Genomic DNA, 16,972 nt, shown 5'->3' with positions numbered 1-16,972 from the left:
CGGGGGTCCTGCACTGCAATCCGTAATCACCGAAATCCACCACCGCAATCCAAGAACACTGCAATCCAAGGGTCACTGTGATCCAAGTTGGGCCTAACGGTAAACCGTGTCGCATTCGTAACTTTCGCGCGTGTAATAGCTTGGGCGTTTTGTGAGAAACGCGTTTATTGGTCTTATTGGTTTTTTCCGTTTAATTTACGCAATAGCTTAAACTAGTCTTAAATACGCTTATTTACCATACGGTAGGACCCGAGGTTAAACTAGGCAGTTAATCGAGTAGGCAGTTTAAATTAAGGTATTTTTTACTAGAAACAAAAATATAGATCATTTGCAACCCGGCTTCGTCCTCGACGAGCGGCCGCGCGGATGTTCGAAGTAAAAGTTGATGGCAGAATACCCCTATATAAGCAACTGACCGCTCACAGCTGCATCACACAACCTCAAACAGTCTCCGAGATCACAACCATGGCCAAGTGGAGTATTGTAAGTGCAGTGCAGTGTGTGTTTAGTGCTAACCGTAACGTGACGTAATCAAACGGATTTGCATTAGTGATTCATCATGTGCGATCGGAAGTTTTGTGGATCCGATCAAAGTTCTGATTAGTGTTCTTATTCATTAATTAGCTCAGAGCGGTTATAATTTAATAATCATCATCTCTTTATCACGGATCTGCTCTTAAAATGAGAAAGTTTTGCTTCAGTTCACCAAGTGCGGATTGGTAGACATAGCTTTGAGAACTTTTTTATCGCACTCTTATATGTTTTGGTTATAGCGTGTGTTAAATACGCACATAATTACTGAAAATCAGTACCAGATGAAATACGAATTTGAACCGCGGACCGCAGTGTGAACTATCAAAATCCGTACTACAAAACTATCACTAACAATATAGTAATAGTATTTTAAAGCAAGTGATTAAATTAAAGTTTTCTTCCAGGTCGCCCTCGCCCTGATCGGCTGCGCAGTAGCTGAGCCCCCAGTCGGCTACAGCTACTCGGCGCCATCATCAGTCATCTACGTCGGCGGCGGCCACGGCTCGGGCCTGAGCAGCGGTGGCCACTACACCCCCGTCCCCGTCGGACACCAGACCTCTGAGGGCTACCACGTGGACCCCCATCTATTGGACAAGATCAAGCACATCATCCTTAAGGACGAGATCCAGAACCAGGCCTACCAATCGGCTTCGTCCCACCACGGCCACGGTCACGGCGTGTCCTCCCACTACGGCGCACCCGCTCCCGTCTACGGCGTGCCCTACGACAGAATCGTCGGAATCGAACTCGACCACATCCAACAGGGCATCCAAGTAGCGCAGTACCACCAGGCTGAGGAAGGTTACGCCGGCGGCTACGCTAGCGGCTACTCCGGCTACTCCAGCGGCGGTCACGGCGGCTACTCCAGCGGCGGTCACGGCGGCTACTCCGGCGGTGGTCACGGCTACTCCGGCGCCTCCATCTCCTACTCCGCTCCCTCCCACAGCTACACCACCATCGGTGCTCCCTCGGGATCCTACGGCGTCCCCTCCGTCTCCTCCTCCTACGGCGCCCCTCATTAACGAAACGAATATTTTAGTCATCTCATCTCATAATGTTACGAAACCCATGTGATCGCATCTTAGATGTTAAATGTATTATATTTGTTGTTAATATAAGCTTCTGTAAATAAACCTCCCTATTTTTGTAACTATTTGTTTTAGTTAGCGAATGACGTGTGAGAATTTATAAAAAATGCAAGTAAGATACAAATTTCACCTCACTTAATCTCGCAGCTCAAAATCGCATTTACATAAACGAGGCACTAAAATCGAACGGTGTACCAGAATTTCGCAAGCAAAAAGTATAGCCTTACGCGCAACGTAGACCATAAATGGTGGTCGAAAACTCATTAACTTAACTTAAGTGTAGTGGGATCAGTTCGGGACGACGGTACGATGGTATCAATTTTATGAAGATGTCAATAAATGGTGGTGATGTAACGCGAAATCGCAGAATTCACTTTTGTCTCAACGAGCGAGGCGTGGTTCACTTTTACTTGCCGCTGATATGACGTGATCACTCGCTTTCGGCTTGCGAGCGGTCAAACTACTTTTCCGAATTAATGATCATTGATTGATGTAAATTTGGTCATGGGGTAATTAATGTGTGCAGTAATTCATTTTTTATACATTCAAGTGTCATAACTGATTTAAGGGCCATTTATATACACTTAATTAGTGTGGAATCTTACTTGAGTTCTCGTATTTGGTCTGAAGACATTTTTTTGTTAAGGCCGTGATAGAGTAGGTAAATCAAAGTAGTCAATATAAAGAGTAATAATCAGCCTAATTATTCTAAATAACTAATCTTAAATGCATTCTTGTTAAGTAGTTACTATTAATGTCTTATTTATTGCTTCATCCTTTTAATACGTCAATTTGAGAATATTACCTCCATTACACGAATACTAATTACATTGATGTCGGCTTAGTTATAATTTAACACAACATACATGTTACGTACATTTTATGAATATTTAGCTCACTATTTAAAATTGAGTTAAAGGGCATTTGGTCTGTCTCAAAACTAGCAAGAACAACGACTTTTAAATTAGGAAAGCCTTCGCTAAGGTCTAAGCCTTTTCCCTACAATAAGTAAAATTTAATTTGATTTTATACGAAAGTTGTCTATTTTTCATCTTTTGGTATTCAAATCGATAAGGTTCAATTAAGTAGGTCACTAACGACTTGCGGAGTGGTACCCATACAGGTTCTCCAAACAGTGAGTTCCAGATTCGATTCCCAGTTAGGCAAAAATGTTTTTTTACGGATGTCAAATAATCTGATTTGCTAACCTACTCCTACTGTATTTAATCCTATTGACTAGTGTCTATTTTGCTTATGAAGTATCCACGTAAAAGCTTTCCGGTTCAATTCCCGGCCAAAAATATACCTTATAATTTCAAATTCAAATTTCAGTTCTGGACTTAGATTGTATGTCCATGACATCCATCATACACGAAATTACCTAATTAAAATTAACATTATTTTCAAACAGTCATTTTGAAATAGCGCAGACAACGTCGCGGTTAAATCTAAACTAATAGCTAAAGCCTAGTTTAATCAAGTTACATCCCACAATATGTCAGTAGGCCGCTTATTTAGTACCGTATAATCATCGAGATTACTTTCTGACCAGATGGAGCAGCAAAAACTGGTTCTCCCTCGATGTTGGAATCTAAGGAAATTGTTGCAATACTTAAATTACTGCCAAATAGATTTATTCCAAATAATGTGAGGTTACAGCTGATGCTTGAAGATTAATGAGGTACTAGAGTTAGGTAATGGTGACCGAAATATTAATACATTGTAGATTACTCGCTTCCGCTTATGGATTTGTAACGAGGAGAGAAGGAAAAAAAATGTTATTTTAAAGTTGTTATTGGTAAGTAATATGTGATTACAATTCTATGGTTATCCCTAAGGAATGCTTTATACAGATACTTCATCTTAAGAGACTTGAACTAAAAATCCTGTTGTTATTAATTTTGTTATCTATGATGATTTTATGGCGAAGAATTCATATTAACCTTTTGTATTATTATAACAAATCATAACTAATTTCGAAACATAAGTACAAGACTTTGAAAAATCGGTTTCGTAGATTACAAAAGACAAGTCAAACGTGGGAAGACGAAATTAATTTTAAAAGACAGACTTTGTTAAGCTTAAAAACTAGATACACATACAAATGTACTACGAAAATCCTTGCTCTTTTGTCCATGACGTCACAACTGATGTCACAGGAGATCGATATATATTCAATAAGAGAAATGTCGGGCAAAGTTACTAAAATGGTACATATACCTCCACGAGAGTAACAGTTTGGAGTTACAACGAAACCAGTAATACTACAATCTAAAGTAAGAAAGGCAAGCATTGATCGATAGACCATGGTGAGGTACTGTCCCACCGAACACGAGCAGCGATAGAAGATACATCGTTTTTAATCGCAAATAGGTGAAAGTTAAAAAGATACAAAAACTCAAAGCTCAAAACACAGATGAAAGCAGATTTTTTTCGTGCTCTTAAGAATAATTGAGAATCTTTATAAGTAGCAACGCATCTGTGTATGATTTTCTATATAACTCTTAGCTAAATTGAGATCGATTAAAGATATAAGAGTTACATTCTCGTATATAAGAGTAGTTTCGGAGAAACTGGGTCGAAATATCGACTATAAAACATTTTAAACATTTTCATGAGTACCTTTTTTTTCTTTTCTTAACGAGGGGGAAACCTTCAAAAAATACCCGACGACGTGGGAGTGACGCCAGGTTATGTGGGATTTTTGCCGCACTAAATTCCCCCCGGTGGCCGTCCTCAGCGCTTGTTGGAGAACTCCGAGATCTCTGACGAAACACAACCGGAGTCCTCCAAGCACGATGCCCCGATCAGGCTCTGCCCTGGAGGAGCAGTTTTCGCTTCTCCCACATCTGGTGTATATGACCGTATGCGATCACACATACCGCCGTCCTTCCCGGGATCGCATACTGGACGGTTCGAGCTCCCACTCTTGCCGCCCGTAACCCCGGAAGCCCCGTTTTAGTCGCCTCTTACGACAGGCAGGGGACACCGTAGCCCTATTCTAGTCCCGGAACTACAGGGACAATATCATGAGTACCTGTTACATATTATTACTCTCGTATGTTTTCGAAATAAAAATTATAATATACTAAATGTGGCCGTGGTTTCCCGCATTAGTCTATGTACAAACTCTGTTATTGGAAAGTTTCAGTCAAATCTGTTTTCTAGTTTTTGCTACAAGAAGCGACAAACATCTATCCATCCAATCTCACAAACTTTCTCCATTATAATATTAGTAGAATTAGTAAGATAGTAGGATTTTTCCAGTCTCGCTTCCTCGCCGTCAGTGGGTTCAGTGCGTAATGAGGTAACACTTATCGATGACAGCTATCTCGAACGATATTTCGGTTTTTCGATTTCTTAACATTGCGAACACGTTGCTTGCCTTGCAGGAACTTTGACTTTGAAAGTTACTTTCAAACTTTTTCACGGTGATCCTACTACGGGTAATTAGTATGGTATCGTAATTTTGACATTGACCTACTGTCATATTTATATACAATTAATGAATCCGAGGTGTCTGCCTGTCTATCATTTTGAATTAACTGACATTTTCTAAGCGTCAATTATACATTTGTACACATACGAGTACATAAAACGCGTTTTATTTTTTTATTATCTTTGTCTATACTAAAAGGCAATAATATTATTCTCTTCCTTTACGTATAAACATTATGAACCTGTTAGGACTAGTCTAAGAAATGACTAAACTGACTTTAATACAACTTTGGTGTAAAGACTTTCACTTCTACGTTTAATAATATAGTCTACATTTCAATACCAAAATACGTAGAAGTCCTTTAGTAAATTTATAACAATATGACTAGAATTTTTGCCACCTATGGTTAATAAGAACATTTAATATAGCTTACTCATATTTAGTCACAGACCTTACAAACCTTAATGTTTTTGTTATTAATTACAATGAAGTATAGGGATTTCATTTTTTATACTTTTTTGACAAGCACTAGAACACAAGCCATTCCAATAGTCTTCCAGCACCCTTTCACCTTCGATAATGTTTTCGAAACGAGATTATCTCGCCGCGTGACGTCACGCATTAGACGCAATTAGCGAGCGTGGGCCACTCCGCTGATGCACTTTCCCTGCAGCTTCCGAAGCGTACCGAAGCAACTTCCGAAGTGTAGCGAAGTATTATGTAATAAGCATACCTTATGATTGCAGGACAGTCGGCTTGTTAGATTATGTTGCAGTTCAAAACGAATTCTGTGAAGATCTTTTTAAAAAATATATTTGAATTTTTAGTACAATAAATATTTTGATTTTTAGTAAAATAATAAAACAATCCATAATATGTTCAATTTGTGCTTAGAGGGTCGTAGAACAATTTGAAATTCAGCAGTGATGGTACCACTGCGCCTGTTTTTGCTGTTCTTTTTTCTGCTAATGATAGAAACGTTATACACTGTCGTATTCAAATTTGATGGGCATAAAACGTTCAAACTTAGTCCTTATTTCTACAAATCCCAGAATGAATAAGGTTTAGGCCACATGCATGTTGAGTTAGTAAAAAAACGTATACAATATCATACATGCAGACTAAAAACATACAAACACCCATACCCAGACCAGAAATCTCATCATCAAAGCGTTACTGTCCCACTGCTGCGCACGGGTCTCCTCTCAAAATGAGAAGGATTAGGCCATATTCCACCGCGCTGGCCAAGTGTACACTTCAAATACTTTTGAAATCTTTTTTTTTTTTAGATTTCTCAGGTATGCAGGTTTCCTCACGATGTTTTCCTTCGCTGTTAAGCAAGTGATAATTAATTTCTAATACCCATATACTTTGAAAAATCAGAGGTGCATGGGATTTCAACCTCGGACCCCTCGATAAAGAGGCCAAGTTTCTTAACCACTAGACCAGAAATCTAAACACATTGAAATATCTGTCTGGCGGGAACCCGGAATCCGCGTTAGACCGGTATGGTAACCGGCGAGACTGGTATAGTGACCGCTACGATTTGTTTGAGAAAATACATTATTAGCACAATATACAGCTTTTATAATAATATTTTTCTGATATCTTCTTCTCCTCTAAAGTAAGTAATAATTAATTTCTGATTAGCATTTTATGCTATTGTGACTGACAAGTGGATTGGTTGCCATAAGGTCTACGACATATTGAGTTCGGGGTCGATTCCGACTAAGCCGAAAATTTGCTGGTAGCAAAGAACTATAACCTCTAACCATGAAAAACATCTCCGGGATATATCCTCGAAAATATACAGGCCAATACAGTCACTAATGATTACCCATCCAATTGCCAACTGCGTCCGATATTATTTAACGTACATTGATCTTAACACGCCGCGGAACTATACGCTCTCTACTAAAAATAATACTTATCTATACTAAAACTTGTCGAAACTTCTCTCATGCTAGTAAACATATTTCGATTTTTTAGTCAAGATCGCGTGAACTTGGTCATTCGCAGATAACTCGCGAACTTTCTCCCGCCTCCGCGTACTCCATTGAATGCAAATTTCATTTGTCTTACACGCTCAAAATAATTCTGATCTGAGTTCCGTATATTGTAATTCCTTTTTTTGGTTAAGTTTCGTAATCACACGTTTTTGAGTTTGAAGTTCCACATGACGATTGTAATGACCGCACCTGAAGATTGGCGTTCCACTATAGGATAGTAATGATGATTTATTTTACACGACATACAAAAAGCAAAAGTAAAAAAAAATTAGAATGAAATGAAATATAACTTATAAATTTTAATCCTAAATATAAATATATATTTTGAACCTATTGCATATAAATTAGTACTGGTTTGAAAAAAATACCAAAAAATATTGTTAGCCTTACTAACTTTTAATCATTTTATAAAAATGTATTAAGTACGTTAGATACTTAATACTAAATTAATATGTTCTAAATTACTATCTTCAAAAAATAAATCAATATGTTCTATATTAATTTAAAAAATTTCAAAATATAATATGTATGTACAATTGTATCGCCAATAAAATACATATTAGCGTTGGTAGTAATAAAGTCTCGAATGAACAATTTGTTGGGAACATAATGTTCTGTCGGAGAAAGGAGAGAAAGACGCAAAGTTGCCGTTATTATAAATTCAATATGGCGATCGATGCAAATGTAATAACAAATAATTTTCGTGGTTACAAGGCACCATCGTCACACCTATTTCTGCCTCATAACAGCAGTGTTAAACGCTGCTGTGTTCTGGTTTGAAGGGTGTAATAAGGACGGACATAATATTCCGAGGCGTTCCAACTTAAACCTCATGGTTAGCAGCGCATTTGTGGCCGACCTTGGATGGGATATCTAATCCTCAAATTAAATCAAATCAAATCACTTATTTGCAAGAACAAAGTATACAAGGATCTTAAATTTATATCTATCTGGGGTAGATTACAGATGTCCATGGGAAGCAGTAGCCCCTTATCATCTGGACTGCATGCTCGTCTGCTACTCCTATATTGCTCCCCCTTAGGATTAAGCTGGAGTGCCTCGGAAAAGTATATCTCACTCCACACCCTTTAAACTAGAACACGGCAGCGCTTAACACTGCTGTTGTTAGGGAGAATTAGGTGTGGCGGTTGTGCCTCTGGAGTTGAACTACAGATGATTCTACCACTTTCTAAACAACCACAAACCAACTGTAATTAAAAAAGAAGAAAAAATGAAACAATAACTAACGAACCCCAAATTAAATGAATACACGGAAGTCGCGAATCGAGACGAGCAGACAGACAAACAATGGCCGAATAAAATGCAAATTTATTCAAAACTTAATAGAATGGTCGTAACCGCATGGATTTATATAATCGGAGCAGTGTTTGTTAAACTGTAGTTTGTTCCGAATATATAATTGTTTGAAATGAATAGTGCTACCTATTTTACATATTTTTTCGTATAAATGTGGTGTTTCCCAAACATTTGCGCTTCATAATTCTCACTTGGCCGAAGTCGTTGACTATGGCTAAGATTATGGTTAGAAAAGTCTTTCTACTCTAGAAGGAGATCCATTTAGTCCCAATTATGTAAGACTTTATTTAAATTCATCATGGATTATATTATCTATGGACGTTCAACGTATAGTGTTAGACCAATTTTTTTACACGATATTTTGAAAGGCACGTTCCATCGCGTTTCGGAACAAATAAATACATCAACATATATGATTTAGAAATATAGGTTTTTGTTTTATCAGGATTTTGTTGTATATTTCACTATAGTATAAGAATACGAAAGTAAACATAAGCACTATTTTAAATATGATAATATAATGTTTTTACTTACTCGTACACTGCACATTTTAATGCAAAAATGTACATACGAAACAAGTTACTCCGAAGATTACAATGACATATTTTTAAAAACACGTTCATTTATCATTGTAAAAATATTATTATCCTCATTTCGTTGGGTTGAGAACCACCGACTCGTCCATTTCTTTGTAACACTAGTTGAATTAAGTGATTCTGCTGAATTAATTTCCGTCGATAAACAATTTCACACCACTTTAAATTAATTAACTATATTACGTGTCTATATTACGTCGTTTAGAATTGTTATATCAAACAGTTGACATTTAGAAAATTTGGCATTATTTTTCAAAATTTTGTTTGTTACAAAATAATTTTCGACATTTGAAAGCTTAATCGCCTCGTACTTATTTTAAGAATTTTAAAATTTAGTCAGCATTATTGCATTTGAAAACTCCCATGAACACTATCGAATATGGGTTAATTAAATAAATTTGTTAATGCTTCAATATTGAAGGATTTACAATTATATATGACATAATAAACATGAAAAACAATGTATTTCCAAGTATAAACAAACACTGCTTTAATTCGGAATAAGTTAGTACAGCGAATTTTGGGGCATCAAATTAATGTAAAAGCAACCGTTACAAATATTAACATGATTTTGTAATTAAAACCGTATTGTTTAAAAGTACAATTAAATATAAAAAATGTACTAGCTACAAAAAACCTACTTAACATAATATATCTAAGCTACATCTCAAAAACTTGAAACGAACTATTAGATTAGAATATTGCATTGGGTAATTTGTCAAAAATGCCAACAATAGATCCTCAATGTCTAAACAGTTATCAATAACGAATTGACTTAGGACCAAAAGCCAATTAACTCGCGTGAGAAGTTACTGACGAAACACTACGAGGTGTTGGAATGTGGAAAGTAATGTTGGAAAGGACTCATTTTAATATACATCGAGATATTTCTTTACCTAATCATATACCTGTGTATACCAGTAATCTCGTAAGCGATTGTGAAATCGCGACTACACTTAAAAGAAATGAACATGCAGTTCACATGACACTCACCATGATGTTCACTGATATTACTTATGAACACTGTCATCTACAAACATCTGTAACCAATGCCAGATACTTACCTAAGATCGACCACAGATATCTTTAAGATCTTAGCTTCGTATAATTATCGCTCTTACCAAACACTTCAAACCTCAAAAGAACTGTATTAAACACTGTTATACAAAGGCAGAAATAGGTGTAGCGGTGCCGCTGTTGCCTCCGGAGTCGATTCACAAAGGGTTCAACAAGCAGATTCTAAGAGTTTAACTGAATTACCATAACCAAACCATGACATAGCGGTACTTATTTTATCTTTTATTTTGATTTATTTTCTGTACGAATACGCAATAGAAAGTTTAGAACAGAAACATTCTTCCAACATTCTACTACTTCAAAATTATTATAGCTATAAAACTATTACTTTAGCTATTACTTTGAAAATTTACCATAAAACCGTTTATACATAAGTTACAGCTAAATCTAATGTGAATCTAATAAAGTAATTACCATTCAGAGAAAGCGAATGATCAGTAATGATTCATCCTATGTAATGGCCGAGACTGGAGATATATTTAAAACGCACATCCAAGGAAACTCGTTAAAATTAATTACGGTTGCGTCTGCGCAGTTTTTAAATACTTTTGAAAGAATGTGACTTACCGCACTTATTACAGGTGGTGATGATTTTGGAGCAGCTTTCCACTATTTTTTTTAAATCATCTTAGTACTCATTACTTATCAATGATTTTTTTCCTACCAAAGTTTGATAATTGATATTTTTGTCTAGGAAATAGGTACTTAATTGCTAATTTAGATTTTTGGCAAATTTTGTTAAGTTCGGTTGTTACTAATAGCCTATATTATTTCTTTTAAGGATTACATAGTATAAGCGAGTCCATAGACATTAGCGTTCTAAGTCTATGAGCGTGATTCTAAGTTTCTAAGTCTATGAGCGTGTACGAATTTCACAACCATCAAAACAAAACACAGCAGCATTTGACAGTGCTGTAAAATAGCAGAAATAGGTGTGGCGGTGGGACCGTCGAAATCTAACCATGATAGTTTCTACCATATTATATTTGTAACCTCTAATCTTGTCACAGAATGTCTATTAGACTTCGATGAACTTTTTTATATATGTTTTGAATTTGGACGTGTGACTTTGGACGAGTTGGGTACTACTCATATTTAGTGTGAAACGATTTTCATTATTGTTTTTTCTCTGTTTCTGACTAGAACAAAAGTTCCATCCGTAAGGAGTTCCATCGTTCCTAGGAGCTATAATAGTTTATTATGCATATTTTCTAGTTAGCCACGCCTCCTTTATCCCTCGAGATAAACCTATTATTAGGCATCATTCTGTTGAAACATTCTCCACACCGCGTCTGACATTTCTTAAAACATTTATCTGTCTAACATTTTAAAATTTCTCAACATCAATCGCTCTGAAAGGTGATAGTTGCCTGTCATGAAACACATGCCCTTTCCCCTCTTCCGCTTAACCTGCAAATCGGTGTATGGGATTATAAGCCGTAAAGGCATTTGCGATGTTTTGCTAATCACATAATACCCATAATGACACTAGATCGTTCGTGACTGATGTGCTTCCTATATCCACTGAAGGCTTTAGAAGTAACAGACAGGGTGATACTTTAATGATAGGGTTGTGGAGTTAAATGATCGTGTGATTTAAAAACCCTTCGACGTAAGTATGTCTACTTTACTTTTATAATAGTAGTACGGCTATGTTCTGGTTTTAACCATATAGTAGGACAGACACTTACTTGAACCGTGAATTAATAGTCAAGGAATTGAATAGTAAAACATCTTGATGATTTCAGGTTACTACTTCAAAGTGTTAGAAATATCTATCAGCAGCGATGGTGATCAATTATCATATTATGATGTATATCATATATTGATGATGATGATGTCAGATGATGATGTTATAGTCGTAAGAAGATTATAGATTTCTGTGGTTTGACTTTAGCAGCGTTTCTGTCATTCCATTCATAAGTAAGACCCATCCAAAGTGATCCAACTTTGTCTTCAGAGGTCACCAAACCTAAATAATAATAGTAGAAATTAAGATTAAATACATTAGCATGCGTAATCCAATTAACTCTTCTCTTTACTTTCAAAATAAATGACATTTCGTAAGCGCAAACAATTTTGTGCTGGAAATACCATTACCGCACTCACGCCATTACATATTTCAATAAAATTTCTGCTCCAGTCCACATCTGTATATAGAGAAATCAATCATTTATATTGATCGTCTAGTTTGATTGACTGATCTACAGGCACGGTTTGAATAGCAAATTGACGGCCTATCTACACGGACATTGCTCTATGAATAGAGAACGATCAATCTTGCAGTGCGCGCGCGCACCTCGCATAATCTTGTTGTATGGTGCAAGTTAAAACGTTTTAATGGTAATGTTGGTTACATAATGCAGGAGGAATTACAAACCCCGTATATTAATAAAAAAAAAATAGTTTGATCAGAGGAAAACTAAAGTTACATAAGCATGAAACAAAAAAAAACAAAAGAATAGGTACCGAAACCTATTGGAACTCATGACATTGAAGTAGCAAGCACTGCACAATGCACCTGATGGTAAGTGGCTACAGCTGCCCATGGATGTCTGTAATCAACCTCAGATACGATAAAAGTTTTAAGGTCGGTTACAGATGCTTAACTCTGAGAACTAAGTTAGAACGTCTCGTATAAATATGTCTCCCTTACACACCCTTCAAAGCGAAACACAGTAGCACTGAACACTGTTGTTAATCGGCAGTAAAAAGATGTATGTACCAATGTTGAGAACAGACTCGCTGAGACAACTTCACGACATCAAATAAGAAGAAAATTAAATAAAAGAAATACAATAACCGTTGCCCCTTGGTATGTAACTTAAAACGCGTGACAGTGTAATTAAGATTTTTTTTTAATTTATTACCAAGTCATTTATAACTTGTACCACACACCCAATTTGTAAGTGGTCTCTTCATTGGCATATGTGTATGATGACCTGCTATTTTTTGCCAAATCTGTGCATTATTGCTTCTCCACGGCTATTATAAAAAGATGTCTCATTTGATTACGTGAATGATCTTCTGATTTGGTTTATTTACGGTAATTTTGTTATTAGGTAAGTGTTACATTACACGTGGATAACGACTAACGAGTGACTGGCATTACTTTTATGAAAGACAATGTTTTTTTAAGAAATTGCAGTAACAAATTGCTTTATTACTCTTTTATCAGAGTGGCTAATCTGTTGAAATTATAGTTAAAAACTAAATAATATTTTAATCATTAAAAAGGTGAAGCAACACAAGAAACTTAGGTACAATATTACATTAATAAGTATAATGAATGCTCAATTTGACTGACACTAGATAATTATTATAAAAAAAAAGGACACGAAATTTTAGGCCCATTCAACCACGCCTCAATATTATCTTAAAATCCGGCAAGTAATTTCGTTAGCAGGGCTTGTCAAGGAATGAGACATACATAATTACATACATACAAAATTATCTTAACTCTTACAGTGTAACAAGTACCTAACGACCTATACAAAATCCAATTTGTATTGTCATGACTGTCATGAGTTATTTAGAATTACATTATAGTTGAATCATTGTGGTAGTTTATTTTGATGTCAAAATATTACGGCGAATTATTTGCTTCATCTCCGCTTAATGATAATGCACTGATTCTTAATTTGCAAACAGTTTAGTTAGTTTAACTCAATTATTTACAATATACAATATAAATAGTATATCTACAAATTATGTGTACCCATGAGCTTTTAAAACGGTGCAATAAATACACTTCCCTTAGAAAGGATGGTTAAATTTGTTTAGAATAACTTCGCCGGAAGGGACTTCCCTTCTTCTTACTTAGAACCCTTCATGGCTGGACCCCGATGGTACCACTTCTATACCCGTGCTGATGTAACGCTGTGGAATAGACTTATACCCTCAAGGGTCGCAAAACACCGGTGGCCAACTTCAAAAGTAGGCTTCAATAGACCGGTAAAGATCACTTACCATTAGTTGGACTGTATGCTTCTAACTTCAACTTAATAAAAATACACCTCAGTTCCGTTAATCCCTTACCCCTTGCCTTCTTAGGGAAGTAACACACACTCGACAGTGACTTAATACATGAGCAACAGTTTGTGCCTGCAATTCTGACAATTGTCAATTCTCACAACTGACAATTGTCGCTCTTGTATAGGTCCCCTAAGATATGCAATGTGCAATGGTACGGACTACGGACATGTAGCAACATAATTACAAACCGTTAATTATTACTCACTATTATAAGTTAACTCGACTTTCAATGCCCTTTTCGCAGGCTTGGTACTCGTACTAAATAGCTATGACGGAATCCATAGCAAGTAGTGAGGACAGACTCATTAGGAAGCATTGTGACGATCGACTTTCACTGATCTGCGGATTATGAAAGTAGCTTTATCCGATGTTTTGGTATTCTGTACCAACGTGACGCATCTTGCTGGTACTGGTGCGGACAAAAGTGTATACGAATGTATAACAAAAATAATAGATAGGTACGGCATATCATTTATGAGTAGAGCCAACATAATATGCCAAAATTAAAAAAGATGCCACCATGAAGGTCCACTTGTCATTTGAGTTTATATCGGAACAAATATGTATACGTGTAATACCTATTCATGATTTATGTAATTTAAACATAAAATAAATCAAATAGTATCAAATAATAGTAATAGTATAGTCAAAATCATAGTATCCAAATTTTAAAAATGTAATAAATAATTTTGATACTTAATGAAATATATTCATTTCTATTCCCGTAACCACCAAGAGTATTCTAAGCTTTTTCAGGTAAAAGAAAAAAATCCAATAACATTAAATCTTGCACTTCGCATCTAAGACAACCAAACCACTTTGTTCGCGACTGTCCATCGGTCCCGTTCGCCAAAGTGACCAGCGTTGTGTAATGACAGTATCTCAGCGTCACATGGTCCCAATTAGTCATATTAAGACATCGTCGCCCCTTCATTTGCATTCTATGACACTGATCAAATGGACTATTCTAATTTCCACAACCATTTTAAGTGAATCACATTCTTGCACTTACATAGACGATCGGAAAGTCCAGTATCATAAGGTTGCATCTAAGTATTTTGTTCGCGACTGTCCATCGTTCCCGTTCGCCAAAGTGACTGTTGTTGTGTAATGACAGTAACTCAGCGTCATATGTCCGAATTAGTCATATTAAGACATCATCGCCCCCTCATTTGTATTCTTTCCGCTGTTCAAATGGGTTATTGCAATATTATCATTACTTAGTGATCAAACAATGATGGCTTCGATTGAAACAATGATGACCTTTCAAGCGGGAGGTCCGAGGTTCGAATTCTACGATTTTTCAAATTTTGCGGTTGTTAAAAATTAATTGTTATTTACTTTATCAGTGAATAAAAACATCGCGATTAAACCTAGACGATTAAGCGTTTTTTAGAAAAAAAAGAAAAAAATGCCCGAAGATGGACTATGACCTAAACTCTCAGAGGAGACCAGGGTCCAGCAGTGGGATAATAATGGATTGACGGCTTATAGATCATCACATTTAGGATAAGTCAATTGTACCGGGTCACTGGGAAAAGAAAAGTATCAAGCGCTGTTATATAGTTTAAAAATTTGTTAAAAAAGAGGCCCTTTCCCGATGAGTTCCAACAGATTGCATACTAGTCACGTGCCAACGCATCCGCGGCCGACCTCATGTGGAACTTTCATCTTATTTGGGATTAATTACAGATGATTCTAAATGGTAGTGACTGCTTACCATTTAGACGGCTTGCTCGTTAGCTATTCGATTTCAAGAAAAATGATTGAACACCAATTAACTAAGGAATGGATAACCTTTTGCAAGCCTTTAAAGATATTACTGAAGTTAATTTTTTTTTTATGAATTTATAAAACATTGTGTGTCAAATTTAAGAATGTTAAAAAAATTATTATCAGAAATGAGAATAATTACTTTCTTACGAGCGAGATTTTGAATGGTCCCCGGGCCGGATCCTATAAACTAAGGCGTCTGCATCCGGCCCGCGGACCGACGATTGCTAATTATGTTTGGCATCAATCTCGTTCACTATATTACACTCTACTGCATTACTGCAACTCACGCACTGCATAAAATAGTAAGTAACTGACTCATCTGAGTAAATATAGTGGACGTTGGCGAGCGGTTTCCTTATTGAGTGTTGCATAACGCCGACCGTGAGACTGCCCGCCATCACGTGTTAGATCAGCTCGAAATTTAATGGTCACTTGCCACTTGTTGAGTAATTTAATCTACTTATGTAGTTATTTGAATTTTAAGACGTTTCCCGTTTGGTTTGATAGAACAAGGAATTTGAAAAATTAATAACTGCACTATAATATTTTCGGGCTAAGACCTGGGTATTCTCTACTAATTTTAATCCTTTATCTGAATGGCTTTAGAAATAGATGTATAATAAAAGTATATTTTAATATGAGTAGTATTCAAATATCCTTTGTAGGGTACGTAAGCGTGCAAGTTTAAAAATTGCGTATAACACACTCCAATTTTGTTATTTTTAACCAATTGGAACAATCATAAAAGGGCGTGAAGGCTCGTTATTCAATTCTAGATTTTCCTGTACCATGGGTGCTATAGCCACCAAAATTAACAGTTTATAAACGAGGCTGAGATTGAACCTGAAACCATCTTCGTATCCTAGTATGATGATAGTTGAACACGAGACTCTAAATTGATTACTATCAGCAATACTACACAAATCATAATCATATTATTACTCATAAAGGGCTGTAAATCCATTAGTATTAGTTCTTAAGCAATAACAATACGTACCATATCATACCTTCGTACGTAACTCGAACTCAACTCGATTCCGCATAACACGAAGTAGGGCGGGTTATCCTAATGGCCATCGCCATCCTGCGCTGGTTACCAAG

At 36.3% G+C, this 16,972-nt stretch overlaps 1 protein-coding gene across 1 annotated transcript; it reads left to right on the top strand.

Moving 5' to 3' along the window:
• The first annotated feature begins 326 nt into the window (after positions 1-326).
• On the top strand, positions 327-1,684 carry CPG14 (cuticular protein glycine-rich 14). Its single transcript, XM_073088074.1, has 2 exons — positions 327-483; positions 939-1,684. Exons 1-2 carry the CDS (start codon positions 367-369, stop codon positions 1,554-1,556), a joined length of 735 nt encoding a protein of 244 aa, XP_072944175.1. The 5' UTR covers positions 327-366; the 3' UTR covers positions 1,557-1,684.
• The last annotated feature ends 15,288 nt before the right edge of the window (positions 1,685-16,972 follow it).

This window comes from Epargyreus clarus, unplaced genomic scaffold, assembly GCF_041222505.1.
Source record: "Epargyreus clarus isolate Ecla_fem2 unplaced genomic scaffold, WU_Ecla_fem_2.2 ptg000026l, whole genome shotgun sequence".
NCBI lineage: Eukaryota > Metazoa > Arthropoda > Insecta > Lepidoptera > Hesperiidae > Epargyreus > Epargyreus clarus.
This window is presented reverse-complemented; position numbering and strand designations above follow the sequence as displayed.